This window comes from Onychostoma macrolepis, chromosome 15, assembly GCF_012432095.1.
Source record: "Onychostoma macrolepis isolate SWU-2019 chromosome 15, ASM1243209v1, whole genome shotgun sequence".
NCBI classification, from domain to species: Eukaryota; Metazoa; Chordata; class Actinopteri; order Cypriniformes; family Cyprinidae; genus Onychostoma; species Onychostoma macrolepis.
Window position 1 is genome coordinate 12,447,895 of NC_081169.1, and position 16,419 is coordinate 12,464,313.

The 16,419-nt window shown below is 36.4% G+C and overlaps 1 protein-coding gene across 2 annotated transcripts in view; it reads left to right on the top strand.

Annotated features, from left to right (window-relative positions):
• Positions 1-16,336, top strand: part of cltcb (clathrin, heavy chain b (Hc)) — a 30,133-nt gene extending 13,797 nt beyond the window's left edge. Inside the window, exons 16-33 of one of the 2 annotated variants that reach the window (XM_058799739.1) lie at positions 50-192; positions 779-1,013; positions 1,160-1,282; positions 1,524-1,669; positions 1,763-1,946; positions 2,079-2,271; positions 2,387-2,544; positions 2,934-3,098; positions 3,239-3,346; positions 4,365-4,532; positions 4,696-4,845; positions 6,378-6,509; positions 6,597-6,707; positions 7,010-7,180; positions 9,832-10,053; positions 11,639-11,659; positions 14,096-14,171; positions 15,176-16,336. In XM_058799739.1, coding sequence (XP_058655722.1) covers positions 50-192; positions 779-1,013; positions 1,160-1,282; positions 1,524-1,669; positions 1,763-1,946; positions 2,079-2,271; positions 2,387-2,544; positions 2,934-3,098; positions 3,239-3,346; positions 4,365-4,532; positions 4,696-4,845; positions 6,378-6,509; positions 6,597-6,707; positions 7,010-7,180; positions 9,832-10,053; positions 11,639-11,659; positions 14,096-14,171; positions 15,176-15,306 — 2,637 coding nt within the window. In that variant the 3' untranslated portion in view covers positions 15,307-16,336. The remainder of the gene's footprint in view (positions 1-49; positions 193-778; positions 1,014-1,159; positions 1,283-1,523; positions 1,670-1,762; positions 1,947-2,078; positions 2,272-2,386; positions 2,545-2,933; positions 3,099-3,238; positions 3,347-4,364; positions 4,533-4,695; positions 4,846-6,377; positions 6,510-6,596; positions 6,708-7,009; positions 7,181-9,831; positions 10,054-11,638; positions 11,660-14,095; positions 14,172-15,175) is intronic. The other variant, XM_058799740.1, reaches the window with a different exon arrangement.
• Positions 16,337-16,419: the final 83 nt, after the last annotated feature.

A 16,419-nucleotide genomic window follows, 5' to 3' on the forward strand; every position in this document is an offset into this window, starting at 1 on the left:
TGGTGTTTCTGTAGCAGTGGCTGATTGAGTGATTAACTGGTTTTGTCAGGTGAACCCCAGCCGTTTACCCGTGGTGATTGGAGGGCTGCTGGACGTGGACTGCTCTGAGGATGTCATTAAGAACCTCATTCTGGTGGTCAGAGGCCAGTTTTCCACTGATGAGCTTGTGGCCGAGGTGGAGAAGAGAAACAGGTGCGTACTGTTGGCCAATATAATGCAGATAAACTGTCATGATGCAATTTTAATTGTACTAAACAAGCTAAATATTTAACGCAGTGTTCATGTAAATATAGAAAGTGTTTCGTTGTTGTGATCCATTGACGTCATTTTTGAATTTACACCTAAATAATGTACAATATATGCCTAAAAGTGGTTTATTACTTTTTTGTTTTTGTTTGTTTGTTCTTTAAGAAATTAATATTTTTCATGTATCTTATTCAGCAAAGATGCTTTCAATTGATCAAAATTGACCGTAACAGTTTAGACTGATGCATAATATTTAAGAAATAATGAATAAATGAAATAAGAATCAAATCATCATATTAGAATGGTAACTTGAGAATGAACACTTTTAATTGGTGGTCTAAATGTATAAATAACACTTCTGCTGTTAATCTGCTTAATTATGTGCAGATAATTCAAATATTGTCACATATCTATAATCATATGGACATTGGCCAGTAATAGTGTTTTATATTGTTGTGGTCTGATTTGGCTAAAATTAGTCTGATTCTGGTTTGCATTGGTCTAAAATTGAGTCTTTTGATCTCTTTGACAGACTGAAGCTGCTTCTGCCGTGGTTGGAGGCCCGTATCCATGAGGGCTGTGAGGAACCTGCTACCCATAATGCCCTGGCTAAGATCTACATCGACAGCAACAACAACCCTGAACGCTTCCTCCGAGAGAACCCCTACTATGACAGCCGCGTGGTGGGCAAGTACTGCGAGAAGAGGGACCCCCATCTGGCCTGTGTGGCTTATGAGAGAGGACAGTGTGACCAAGAGCTCATCCATGTAAGGAACAATGGTGCTTTTGTTTTAGCTGTTTGTTGCAGCAGAATAGTTTGAGATTGTTTTGAGCGTGTTCATTGATAAATCCAGTTCCTAAAATGAAGGGAAATTGCTATAACTGTTTTTTTTCTTTTCTTTCACCGTCACAGGTTTGTAATGAGAACTCGCTCTTCAAGAGTTTGTCCCGATACCTTGTGCGTCGTAAGGACCCCGAGCTGTGGGCTAGTGTGCTTCTGGAGAGCAACCCTTACAGGAGACCCCTAATCGACCAGGTGCAAATTAGAATATTAACATACAAGTCAACATGAAGCTTTATTTGCAACCCATTTTAGTAGAATGGCACAACATAAAAAATAATCAATTGAAAAGTAATTGGATTATGAAAAGTAGGTGCTACATAGCAGAATGTAACCAAATGGCTCATGTTGACTTCAAGTATATTTCTGAGTTATAATGTCAAAAAGTGCTTCAAACATAAAGATGAAATCCAGTTTATGTTCCCGCCCACCGCAGGTTGTTCAAACTGCCCTTTCTGAGACCCAGGACCCCGAGGAAGTGTCTGTTACTGTCAAAGCTTTCATGACTGCTGACCTACCTAATGAACTCATTGAACTTCTGGAGAAGATTGTTTTGGACAACTCCGTTTTCAGCGAACACAGGTAATTTCATCCGAGCGGTGACAGAACGTAAATTGATTTCCATAAATGATTTTAGGTTGTTAAACATTTGCTTTTCCATTATTGGCATCCCAGGAACCTACAGAACCTCCTGATCCTGACGGCCATCAAAGCTGACCGCACTCGTGTCATGGAGTACATCAACCGCCTCGACAACTACGACGCCCCAGACATCGCTAACATCGCCATTAGCAATGAGCTCTTTGAGGAGGCTTTTGCGATCTTCAGGAAGTTCGATGTGAACACATCAGCAGTGCAGGTACATCTTATCTCCCAAATATCATCTTAATATATTCTATATGAATGTATAAACATAAGAGTTGTTCCTGGCCTTAGTTTCCTTTTCCTGTTTCTGTGATCTCATGTAATTTGTTGTCCTCCTTGACTGTAGGTTCTTATCGAGCACATTGGGAATCTGGACCGGGCCTATGAGTTTGCTGAGCGCTGTAATGAGCCGGCCGTGTGGAGTCAGCTGGCTAAAGCACAGCTGCAGAAGGGGCTGGTGAAAGAGGCCATTGACTCTTACATCAAAGCTGACGACCCCTCGGCCTACATGGAAGTGGGACAAGCTGCAGCTCAAAGCGGTAAGAACCAATAAAAAGTGCCTGATTCTTGACTAAATCCAAAACGTTCCAAGTTGAGATGTTCATAAATATGGGAAATAGTCTAGTAGTGAGATTATTGTTGTTTTCTCCTCAGGAAACTGGGAGGATCTTGTCAAGTTTCTGCAGATGGCTCGTAAGAAGGCCCGTGAATCTTATGTAGAGACAGAGCTGATCTTCGCCCTGGCCAAGACTAACCGTCTGGCTGAACTGGAGGAGTTTATCAATGGGCCAAACAATGCACACATTCAACAAGTATGAGTCTACTACTTTGGCTAAGTGTATTATACTGCTTGTTTAGAAATGAATGGGGCAAAAGTCGCCACCGAAAGAAGTTCAGAGATCTAAGAAATTCAAAAAATGTATGACAATTCACCCAAAATGAATTCATTTTTATTTTAATAAATGTATTTTTGCAATTTGCTGTATTTGGATATATTTAGCTGTAAAAGAAATAAATAAACTGAAACATTTTACATAAGGATGAAGATATAAAAAAAAGCCCTGGGAAATTAAGTAGAAAGTTCAATTAAATCAGTTCTAAGCTATTAAATATTAGTTAAAAAATTACAAATTCCAGCAGTGTTTTTTATAAATGTCTGATCGATTAATGTCTGAACTTATTTTGCTTTTTTTCTATCTAGGTTGGTGACCGATGCTATGACGAGAAGATGTACGAGGCAGCTAAACTACTTTATAACAATGTATCCAACTTTGGCCGTCTGGCCTCCACTCTGGTGCATCTTGGCGAGTATCAGGCTGCTGTCGATGGGGCCCGCAAAGCCAACAGCACAAGGACCTGGAAAGAGGTCTGGTTATACATTCTTGCTCTTTTCTACAGTTACAGAAACCATTTTAAGTTGCAGGTTACCTTGTTGTGTTTATGTGAATAGCTTTGATCCCATGTGTTTTGCCTCCTATATACCTCAAAGATGTTGTCTTCTTGTAGGTTTGCTTTGCCTGTGTTGAAGGGAAGGAGTTTCGTTTGGCTCAGATGTGTGGATTGCATATTGTCGTTCATGCTGATGAACTTGAGGAGCTCATCAACTACTACCAGGTGAGAATGATTTAATTTAGGTTTGATGACATTTTCATAGCCTGAGATATTAACAGGGTTCCCACAATCATGAAAAGTTGTGAAAATATTCACAATCCTTATAATTCTATAGTAGATTTAATTTTTAAGCTGTAATATTTACTATAGGGCTGTCACAATTCCTCGATTCAATACTCAATTTAAAAAAAATCTTCCTCTGCAATTTGCCCATGTCGAGTAACAGGCAAAATACAGGAGGTGGCACATTCCACGGACGAGAATCCATGAAACGCATTATTAGACCGTTTTCCATGGCTGCCTGATATATTTAAAAATCATAATAAAGCATAATGCTATTGTGAATTCACAAATGCTGCGATTAAATTAATATTCGATACAGGTCATTTTTCGTCATTTTTAGTAAAGTGTAAAAACAGTCGTCAGGGCGTTGGCACCCTCTGCAGGCATTTGTTATAATGCGTAGTGTACATTAGTTTTATTGTTTATAATACATTATGTATTTTAACAGTTTTGTTCAACAAAGCCATATGATTACTTGATTTTGAACTAATTATTGCCTCATTGCTATTATATGTATTTTAAGTTATTTTAAAGGCTATTGTTCATTTTTATTACCACTAAAAAATAAATTATAATTATCCATTTACTCAATTAATCAACCGATTACTCAATTACCAAAATAATCGTTAGTGACAGCTGTAATTTACTATAAAATAGTAGTTGATAGTGTGATATAATTACACTACATTTTGCAATATTTCTTTGACTAGATATTGTTCTTTGAGTTTAATAATTATTGCATTTATAAACACAAAATCAAACTACAGGATTGCAAACAAATCAGAGTAAAGTATATAGAAAATAATGGTAATTATTATTGTCCAGATAGGAGTCTGATCCAGTTATCACAAACAACTCAAAATCATAGAATTAAATTCATGATTTAAGAAGAACCCTCCTTAGTGTGTCTGTCCATCTTGGAGTCCAGCAGCACTGATATTTGCGGTTTCTCCATCAGGACCGTGCCTATTTCGAGGAGCTGATCACCATGCTGGAGGCGGCGCTGGGGCTGGAGCGCGCTCACATGGGCATGTTCACAGAACTGGCCATCCTCTACTCCAAATTCAAACCACAGAAGATGAGGGAGCACCTGGAGCTCTTCTGGTCCAGAGTCAACATTCCCAAGGTCTGTCTGCTTCAAATTTATATTGATTGATTGTAAATGGTGTTCTTATATTTGGTCAAAACTAATTGGCATTAAAATAGCAAACCCTGTATATGCACAGTGGATCATCTCTATGTATTTGTTGATGGAAAAAATTGATGAAATATTTCATGCATCTGTTCAGGTTTTGAGGGCAGCAGAGCAGGCACATCTGTGGGCCGAGCTAGTCTTCCTGTATGATAAGTATGAGGAATATGACAACGCCATCATCACTATGATGAACCATCCTTCAGATGCCTGGAAGGAGAGCCAGTTCAAGGACATCATAACCAAGGTATTGTCACATTTTACTAGGGTAGTTCCGATTCTGATACTAGTATCGGAAATTCCACCGATACCACAAAAAAATCTGGCATCGGTATTGGCGAGTACTTGAATCCATGTACCGATCCGATACCATTCTTAAACAAGATCTATAGTTATGCGCGCTAGCTTTGCTTAACGCTGCAAATCGGAAATCAATTCTTCTTCGCTGCTCAGAATGCAAACACAGGAAGTTGTGCACAAGCAACCACTATTTAGAGCAGCAAAGAATAAATACAAACGTGGTAGCACATTGCCAGTAAATCACTCGCATATGCGACTAAATCTTCACCCTGGGCGACTAAATAGTGTATAATATTAGCCACTGGCTAATAAATGCTCAGATTATACTCGCCAGTGTGTTGAGTTGGAGGCTATGTATAAGTTTAGCACAGATATATTTTCACTCGCTGAACACTCTGACCAAGCGCTTCAGTGTTTCACTCTCCGTCAAGCGATCTGGGCTATTTTTCAGTTCATCTGAATGAATGCGCAGCGCACCTGTATTTGACATACCGTAAGCTCTAGTGTGAGCTTTGCTTTTTGCCGTCGCTTTGCTTTTTTTCCTCACATGCAAAGAGAGAGAGAGAGAAAGAGAGAGTCTTGTGTAGCGCGTCAATTCTGCTTGGTATGTAAACAATATTCTTTGTTGTATTTTCCTGTCAGAATAACGGAGTTCCTTTTGGAATTCTTCATCTTTTAAGAACTGCCGGGTTCTCCGGTAGTAGGCGAACTAATCATAGCGACAATCTCATTGGCTGGCGCTTACCTATAATCGTCCCTGTTTTGATTTCAGCAAATCAGTTCAAGCGACATGAGCAACGTGATTAATATTCATGAATCCAGCAGCTCGTTAATCCTTAGTGCATTTTATATTGTTCTTAGTAGAATTCATAGTATGATTATTATCTTATCAGTATTATTGATAGTTTCCCCCCCATTTTTCAGAGAAACACTGAATAACCAAAAAAGCTCCACCACCAGTTCAGTTAAAATGACTGTATTCATGGTTACCAAGTTTTAATTCTAATTGCTAAAGTTATATCATTAAATAATACTCGATTATCATAATACATTTATAATGCTTCACTGGCTGATGTTAAGAGTGTACTTTTAGATATTTAAATAGATTTTAAAAATGGAATGCCATTTTCCAAACATTATATATTATATTTTTTTGTTTACTCGCCAGACTATCTATCTATCTATCTATCTATGGTGAAGCACACCATAAAATAATAGTATCTATTCATACAGATCTAGTAGTACATACAGCTGTATAACCAGATACACACCCAGGTATCGGATCAGTACTCAGTATCGGCCGATAGCCTGAGCCTAGGTATTGGAATCGGTATCGGGAAGGGAAAAAGGGTATCGGAACATCTCTACATTTTACTCATACTTTGGGTTAGGACTTTGTCAAACTTCGTTCACTCATTTGGACTGAAAAGGTTGTATTTTGTAATCAAATTTAATCTTTTCTGTTAACTCTTGTTGCAGGTTGCTAATGTTGAGCTGTATTATAAAGCCATCCAGTTCTACCTGGAGTTCAAACCGCTGTTACTGAATGACCTGTTGATCGTACTGTCCCCACGTCTCGACCACACTCGTGCTGTCAACTTCTTCAGCAAGGTACTGTGTGACTTTCGCTTATCACATCTTTAAAAATCAACCATTTGGTTGTTTTTACAGAATGTTTTGATTTTTTTTTTTTTTCAGGTCAAGCAATTGCCGTTGGTGAAACCATACCTGAGGTCTGTACAGAATCACAACAACAAGTCTGTAAATGAGGCACTAAATAATCTCTTCATCACGGAGGAAGATTATCAGGTATATATCAAATGCACCATTTTGGACCCAGCCTGTAATTTTATAAGCCAAGTCAAGTCACCTTTATTTATATAGCGCTTTTACAATACAGATTGTGTCAAAGCACTTAACAGTATCAAATTGGAGGATAGAGTGTCAGTAATGTATAATGATAAGATTAAACACTAAATTTTCAGTTAAAGGCATTTCATTATTGAATTCAGAGATGTCATTGTCTAGCTCAGTAAGCAATAAGCAATCTCTTGGTTGGCAGCTTTGCAATCTGTTGTCTTTTTATTATTTTTTTTTTTTTTTTCCCACAGGCTCTGCGCACATCCATCGATGCCTACGATAACTTCGACAACATATCTCTGGCTCAGAGCTTGGAGAAGCACGAACTCATCGAGTTCAGGCGAATCGCCGCCTACTTGTTCAAAGGCAACAACCGCTGGAAGCAGAGCGTGGAGCTCTGCAAGAAAGACAAACTCTACAAGGTCTTACCCTCAGCCATCTGTCTCTTATTTCAAGGGTTTTCAGTATTTTAGATGCCAGGGATCCCAAAGATGATCACTCCCATGATAAAATTTAAAGGGGTAGTTGATTGCGATTTTCACTTTTTTAACGTTAGTTAGTGTGTAATGTTGCTGTTTGAGCATAAACAATGTCTACAAAGTTGCAGCGCTGAAAGTTCAATGCAAATGGAGCAAAATTTACTTATTTTCACATAGCTATGAGAAGCGTTTTACATGGACACGCATGCGGTTGTCGTACTGTATTAACCCTCAAAAACCGAGACAGCCGCCCGCGGCTAAAAATAACTATTGTTCTTAAATGTTTAATAACCGCTAATCCTATCTGAATGCTTTAAAAAGTGTCGTAAAGCACAGATTCTCTGCTTTTCGAAGATATCGCATTTGTCTCAGTTGGATATTCAGAGGCTCCGTAGCGTACGTGATTACGTCATCACATTTTTACAACATTGATTGGTCAGAAGAAACCAATGCATTTCGTTCCTCTGAGCCAAACAGGAATGATTGTTGATGTCCCACCCCCATGCCCAGATTGGTTCAAATTGTCACACATTCAACCAATAAACATAGGTTTTGGTCTTTTGAACCATTGTTTAGCGTGGTTTTATGGGAATTTGAGCAAACGCAAAGTGAAAGTAAAGTCTGTCGTGCGTGCATGAAAACAAACATAAAATAACACATTTGCATGAGAGCACTCTCTGAAAAAGCCCAGAAAAACACAGGACAGTGTCCTGTAGCATAAAATAAACCAAAAGCAAGGATGAAAAAACGGTACATATCGGATAAAGCACTGGAATTTAGGTATTCGTGTCGCGAGGTGATGTCCCGGTAAAATCAATTATGACGCAGAGTGCAGACAGCGGATCGATCCATTTGGATCCGTTTTATTATGTAAATAATACTTGTATAATTCATAAAGATCATTTGCACTTTTTTTTTTTTTTCTATTGCATTCTATATATTTCTCACCCATTTTGTGTGTAGTTTGTGAATCATTTGCACTTTTTGTGTTTTTGTTGCACAAGACAATTTTTTCACAACTAGCTGCACTGTTTGTGTTTGTTCGTACTCAGATTGAGAATATATTTTTTTCTGGAAAAAGTAAATTTTTGACTATTTTGTTATTATATAACACTGTTTCCATTTTCTTTACTAACAATACAGATGTATCCAAAAAAACATTTAGGGAGTAAAGTAAATAGACCTGTTTTTCACTGAAAAGCGCCTATAACAATATTGTAATAAATGGCTATAACTTGCTTGGGGAATGTTATATGTAGACACAATTTTATTTGGAAGTGTAAAACACACAGATACAACTTTTTAAAGAAAAAAATCCAAACTTCAGGAGTTTCTGTTTGAGTACACAGTAAAAAAACACCCAATTATTGCTTGCGTTTTTCTTAAAATTCTGGAAATGCGTTAATTCTTAGAGAAAACAAAGGGAAAATTGGGACATTAAATTAGTTAGACTGAAACTTCAGGTTCTCTTGTTTATAATGATATATGGCACTTGATGCTGACTGATAGAATAGGTCTGAAAAAACAAAGAAAAGTGCAGGCGTGTCAGGTGCCCCAAAAATGCTCTAGGTCTTTAAGGGTTAAAGCTTTAATCATGATAAAACAGTATATTAAAAGCTAACAGAAGCAGTAGCATTTACAAATAACAGCGTATCTAAAAGTATGAGACGACAACAACAAACTTTAAGAGCCGTACTTGCACAGGTTCTGCGCGACCCTCTTCACTAATATCGTCTGCGTCTCAATCGGGCTCAGATTGATAAGAAATATAGACGACGCCATTGTTTACAATACAACCGGAGCACATTCTGAGGTGAGGGGCGGGACATTTAGATGCGCACTAGTGGCGGTTTAGCCAATCACAACACACTGGGGCACCTAATCAATTGCGTATTTCTGAGGGAGGGGCTTCATAAAAGCAGGAAATGATCAGCGCGTTTGTCAGAGAAGGGACAGAATTACCTGTAGAATAAAGGTAAATTATGTGAAAAATAATGCTTCTTTTTACAGGTCTTAGACTGCACCCCGTAAACACAATCAAGCCTAGAAAAAAAACAGTCAACCACCTCTTTAAAAAAGATCTATATAGTCTTTTTTTTTTGTGTGTAAAGAATTTATACTGTGTAAAATTTTTTTTTTTTTTTTTTAGCCATCATAGTACACTAGTAGCATTTTAATTTTAGCTTTTAAATTATTATAATTATTTGTTTTAATCATTTTATGTAATTATTTTGATCTAAACATTAATTTTCTTTTTTACACATTTATATACTTGCTAATCTAATGTAGCTTATTTTATTAATGTATATCTAATTTAATTATTCTCATTTTTTACTTATGTGGTCTAGTATTTATTTACATATTAATCTTTTTTATTTTGATTGAATTCTTACTGTAATCTAATTTATTTACTCATTTATTTGTTTATATTAAAATATACAATCTAATTTTATTTTATCAAATTTTTATTCATATTGTTTTTTTTTGTTTTACAATCTAGCACTTCAGATTGTAAACCGCTCTCTTACACCACTTGGTTTGCTAAATTTTTGGCCGGACCTAACTGAATCTTTGTTCTTGTCTCTCTTCCACAGGACGCAATGCAGTATGCTTCAGAGTCAAAGGACACAGAGCTAGCTGAGGAGCTGCTGCAGTGGTTCTTGCAGGAAGACAAGAAAGAGTGTTTTGCTGCCTGTCTGTTTACCTGCTACGACCTGCTGAGGCCTGACGTGGTGCTGGAGACCGCGTGGAGGCACAACCTCATGGACTTCTCCATGCCCTACTTCATCCAGGTCATGAGGGAATACCTCAGCAAGGTGAGCCTCCATCCAGAGGATCTTCTGGGTCTGATGGTAGACATGGTTTGGGACGGTAGATGCTTTAGATCAAGGTTCCTCAAATCTTGCCCTGGAGGGCCAATGCGCTGCAGAGTTTAGCTCCAACCCTGATCAAACTCACCTACCTGTGATTTTCTAATGATCCTAAAGACTCCTAAAGACTTAGCATGCTCAGGTGTGTTTGATTAGGGTTAGAGCTAAACTCTGCAGGAAAGTGGATCTCGTGGGCCAAATTTGAGGATTCCTGCTTTAGATCAAGCCTTTTCTCAGTGGAAATGCTTTAGATCTATTCCAAAACCTAGTGAGCTGCTGTGCAGCCAACTGTATAAATGCAACGGTTGCTTTCTGATAAATTCGACTCGAATTGATTCCGATAAAGTAAGTGTTGCTAAGTTAATAATGCAGTATTCTAATAAACAAAAATACATAGCACCCTACTTGTTTGCTAAAAACAGTCCATTACTGTTTTTTATTGATAACTTTCAGTAAAAATATTTCTCTGGCCATTAATTGTTTATTTTTGTGATTGATAATGATGATAATCAATTAATTTATATATTTTCTTGAAATGAATTAAAAGTGAAACACTACAAGCTAAAATAATTCATTTCAAATAACACATTTAGTCATAACAAATGTATAAGTAGGAGAGCTGAGCAGGTACAACGACATATTCAACATCAGCAGATACCGATAGATTAATTCCTGTAACTAATATCATGTAAAACACCTTTCAAAACTTTGTTTTTAAAGGATGTCTCTAATGCTCACCAAGGCTGCATTTATTTGATCAAAAATACAGTAAAACCTTAATATTGTGAAATTATTGTAATTTAAAATAAATGCTTTCTATTTTAAAATATTAAAATGTAGTTTATCCCTGTGATGACACAGCTAGATTTTAGCAGCCATTATTCCTGTTTTAAGTGTCAATGGCTTTCTAATATGCTGATTTAATGCTTAAGAAACATTTAATTTTCAGTATTTTTTGATGAATAAAAAGTTACAAGATTTTGACAATTTACAACATTTGATCAATTTAATATATCCTTGCTGAATAAAAGTAATAATTTCCAAACTTGTAAATGATAGTATATACCAATATATTGTGCATCCATACCATGACGACTTAAAGGCTGCTTGTTAGGTTTTGGAACAAAATTTTAGTACCTTCTTTCCATATATATCCATAATTTGTATTTTTTTTTTTCTACATGCTGCCGCATGTCGAGTTTTGTTTAGTTTTATTTCCTCTTTCATTCACGAACATTTTCAGACCAGACATTTAATCATGAGGAATATTTCATCACCTTAACCAGACCTTTTTTGCAAGCTTAGATTTACAGTCACACTTGGTAATATTGATTCATTTGAAGATCTAGTGAAAACAAATGCTAGTGGAGTAACAGGGAGGACATTTGATTTATATCTTCTCTGATTTCCCGCTGTTAATTTCTTTTAACACTTCTGATGATTGCTGCATTTGTTCTCGACTTGCTTTTTGCAATGCTGGACTGTTAAGTTTGCTTTTTTCTTAAGCTGCCACTCTTAAATTCCCTTTCAGGTTGATGCAATTAAGGAAAAGGTGAAGGTTCACTCTTATTCCATCTTTAACCCTTGTAGTTTGGAAGACTGAAACTTTGAAGAATCTGCATGAGTTCTTCCCTCCCATGTCACTCTGCTGCTTTTAAATACACACCTTAACTAGACTTTCCTTGAGTTTCTTCTAGATTACTGACCATCCGTTTGCCAGACGCTGTGGTAGTCCGCCTCAGACCTGTAGATGGTAGAAAGCTGGAATTAGCTGATGAACGCCATGAAACTGTCATTTCATTGATTGCCAACTAGACGATTTTGTTTGTTCATTGAATTTGAAATTATAAATTGTTAAAGATCATCAGCTAATTCTGTTGTAGATTGATTTAGGTAATTAGGTTCAATGCGAGATGACCGCAAAATGAAGTGACCACATTTTCATAGTTAATACTAGCATTAAACTAAGAGTTGCATGGGTGCTCGATTTGTTTTCAAGCTGCAATCTAGTGACCGCTATGAGAAAGTGTGGTCCTTCACAAAACTAAAACCGTTGTATGCTGTAGATACTTGGAAAGCATGTGTTTTACCGTGTTAGTAGCACCCGTGAAAGGTCATGGATCGTGGCTGTTGGCTTTGCCTGCCTCTGGAAGCCGTGAATGGCTGTATAAACCATCTCTCACCCTGTCACACCTTCACTCTTACTCTGCCTTTCTCTCATGCACTCTTTTTAACATGGGAATAACAAACTACACCTGTGGCATGATTTCTTCCTCTCAACAAAACTTCGACCTGCCGATCTCTTTAAGCCTGCTCAACATAATACTTTAACTTTTAAAAGTTGACACCAGCTCTATGTAGAGAACTGAACCCAAATACAATTCTGTTATCATTTATTTACCCTCATGATGTCCCAGACCTGTATGACTGACTGATTTTTGTGAAACACAAATTTTGAAGAATGTGCCAGGTGCTCTTTTCCATAAATAAAAAAAAATGACAGACAGGAGGTGTCAGGCTCCAAAAATGTCAAAAATTACCATAAAATTATCATAGAAGACTTTAAAATCACAAGGATTTTTTTTTTTTAAATTATTATTATTATTATTTACTTACTTTTTTTTATTATCGCCATTCAGTTTCATTATATGAGAAAGAACAGCTTGGCCATTCTTCAAAATATCTACTTTTGTGTTCCACTGAAGTAAAAAAAAATAAAATAAAATTTGGAATGACATGAGGGTGAGTAAATGATGACAGAATTGTACTTTTTAGGTGAATTATTGCTTTAAATCATAATTCAAATCGTTCAAGGATGGGTAAGACACCCAGGATAGTCTAACCTTGGCTTTTACTTGCTTATCGGTCATGTTTATCACCTATATCAGATTATGATTTTGGTTGTTTCATGGTGGTGAGGCACCCATAGATTTTTTTGTAAGTTTCAGTTTCTATTATTCGCACAATGACTTCCTTTTTCTCGCAGGGGCGTCTTTCACAGAACCTGTCCAATGAGCAGCTTGCTCCAATTTTAAATATATACAAGTGTTTCTTAGCACATCAAGGGAGACCTTTAGTATGAATTAAAGGGTTAGTTCACCCAAAAATGAAAATTATCCCATGTTTTACTCGCCCTCAAAGCATCCTATGATATATAACTTTCTTCTTTCAGACGAATCTAATCGGAGTTACATTAAAAATAATCCTTGCTCTTCCAAGCGTTAATGGGAGTGTTTTTGTTCAACAGTCCAAAAGTAGTCAAATAAAGCAATCTGAAAGAAGAAAGTCATATACACCTAGGATGCTTTGAGGGTAAATAAAACATGGGCTATTTTAATTTTTTGGGTGAACTAACACTTTAAGGTGTGGTCACATTTACTGTTCCGGCAAATTTTTGGTGGGTGAAATCCAGTCAAATCAATAGGAAACTACATGTGAGGAAAATATTTACTCGCGCAGATTGTGTGCATGCGAATTAACCAACAGAAAGCTGCTTGGTTTGAAAGTGACTTCTGTGTGAGCTGTGCTTCATACATTGCTACACTATTGACAACAGACTTTTTTCCCTGCTATATTTTCCAGAATTTTTCACTAATGTGATCGCACCTGAAGAGGGTTCTGTTTTCTACATATGCATTGTTAATTAATAGGATACTTACTGACTGTATGGGGGACCATCTATTGCTAGTACCAAGTCTTTGCTATCGATTTGAATTGACAAAGCCATAGTGACTATGATGCATAGACCAGTAGTAAATAATCAGATGCTTATTTCAATGGGAAGTGTTTGTCGTTGGGTATGGAGTGCCTTGGCAAGAAGCTTGTGCCCTGACACCTGCTTTGAAAGCGTGTGCACCTTGTATTAAGCTTGGCTTTATGCATCTCCCATGAATGGTCCCATCCATCAGTCATTACCCCCTTTCTTCAGAGTATTTATCTCTCCTCATTGTTCCTCTCTTGTCCTTCTTTCTCACTCTCCTTCATTCAGGTTGACAAGTTGGATGCTTCAGAGTCTTTGAGGAAAGAGGAAGAACAGCTCACAGAGGCACAACCCATTGTCTATGGTAGGACCCTTGCACTGCCTCTTCATCTAAGAAAGAAAAACTTTTATAACTCCACTACAAATTATTGGTCAAGCAATATGGTATTTAAATGGCTAATACAGATCTAGAAGTTACTTATTCGTTTTATTAATATATTATATTTTATTTTAAATAATTATTGTTTTAACAATATTTTTTGCTAATTTTTTCCCATTTTGTGTTTTTGGTTTTGTTTTGTTTGTTTGGTTTAATACTAGCAAGCATGAATGGAATTTATATTTAATTCACATATGTAATATTTTTACTCAAATTTTTGCTGTAACCTCAAAATACCTAATTCCACAATATATTAGCTTATGTTGCATTTTTTATAAATTTTTATTTGAAATATTTTTTTGTTTTGTTTAACGCTAAGTTACGAAATATAAGAGATATTTAATTCGTATATATAAAGATTTGTAGTAACCTTAAAATACATATGCCGCCACAGGTTCATTTCGTATTTTAATTTATTTTAGATTATTAATTTTTATTTAATAAGATTTTTTTATTTTATAAGATTATTTTTTGGTTTTGTTTTGTTTAATGCTAGCAAATACGGGTCAAATTTATATTTAATTCACATATATAATTTATGTAATTTCCACTCATAAAATATTTGCAGTAACCTCAAAATACCAAATATACCAGATATTGGCTTATCTTTTTTTGTTGTTGTTGTTGTTTGGTGTAGTTTTATTTTTTTTGTCATTGATTTGTTTTTTGTTTAGTGCTACCAAGTATGAATGGAATTGATATTTATATAATATACATATATAATTTGTAGTATTTTCACTCAAAAATATTTCAAGTAACCTCAAAATACCAAATATGCCCAATATATCAGTCCATCACTGTAACAAATGCAGAGTAGTCTGGTGTAAAATAATTTACTGTTGCATACTAAACCCACTAAATGAGACCAACATCCTGTGGCTGGTAGTTTTTTTTTTATTAATGCTCCTGTGTTCGATCATTTTCCCCAGGCACACCCCAGCTGATGCTCACTGCAGGTCCTAACGTCGCAGTTCCCCCACAGCAGCCTTATGGCTACGGCTACCCCACAGCGACTGGCTACGGCCAACCCGCACAGCCAGGCTTCGGCTACGGCATGTAAAGCCCTCCTGTCCCCAGCTGTCCATCCATCTCTCCTTAAGTTCCTTACTAGCTTATTGTGGTCTACTCACAAAGTTATATAAAGAAAAAAAAAAAAGTTACGCGTTTTAAATTATTTTCCTTAAAATGCAATGAAGGACTTCATTTTTATTTGTGTTGTCAAAGAAAATAATCGGACCACATTTTTGTTATTTCACATTCCATATTTAAAGCTACTTATATCACTAGTTTTCTTTTCCTTTTTTTTTTTTTTTTTTTTTTTGTGAGCTGATTTTTTTTTTTTAAGGGGGCATGGGTTGTGTATGTAAGTGGAGTGTCGAGAAGAGCAATTAACCTTAAAATATGTCGTGAAGCATCTGATTTGCACTCTGTCGTGAGAGGAAACTAATGTAGAATCTCTTAATTTTGATGTATTGTATGTGAAGAGCTTACACTGTCAGTCTGTTTAATGCATTTCATTATTGTATATTCTGAAAAAGGTTAAACAATATTTGAACATGAACGTATGCATCCATGGGTACATTTAGCTAACACTAAGTAATAATCTGATATTCTACACAAATATGTAGCTGTATGAGAATTTTAAGCGCATACAGACATGAATATAGTAAATGATTTTAATCCCTTAGCCTAAACAGGTTCCCCGATCGACCTCGTAGTTGTTAACATCTCATTCACTCCATGTGTAACAGGTGACCTTTCCTTGTATTGAATACAGTGCTCTTTCTTGTGTGAATCCATTTCCATAAATGAGCAAGGGATACATTGATTCTTCTGACTTCTGTGTTTACTCATCCGATTCTTTGTATTGAGGTTTGTGTGTGCCAGGTGTCGTGCTGTTCTAGCTCACTATTCGGAGTGTACAGAAGAATGAATACACAAATGGATACCAATGCTTTGTCCACCTGTAAGATTTGTGTGCGATCTGCAGATTCCGAAAACTGGGGAATAAATTCACAGGATTGTGATTATTTTGGTGGCTTGATTGTAAATTGTCAAAGATTAAAATGAAACTCATCCATTCTCCATCATATAGCTTGCCACTTTATTTTTTCACAAATCGCAGACACAATAGCCATTAAAGGTGCACGTGGTCTTTTTTTCAGTTTTGCTA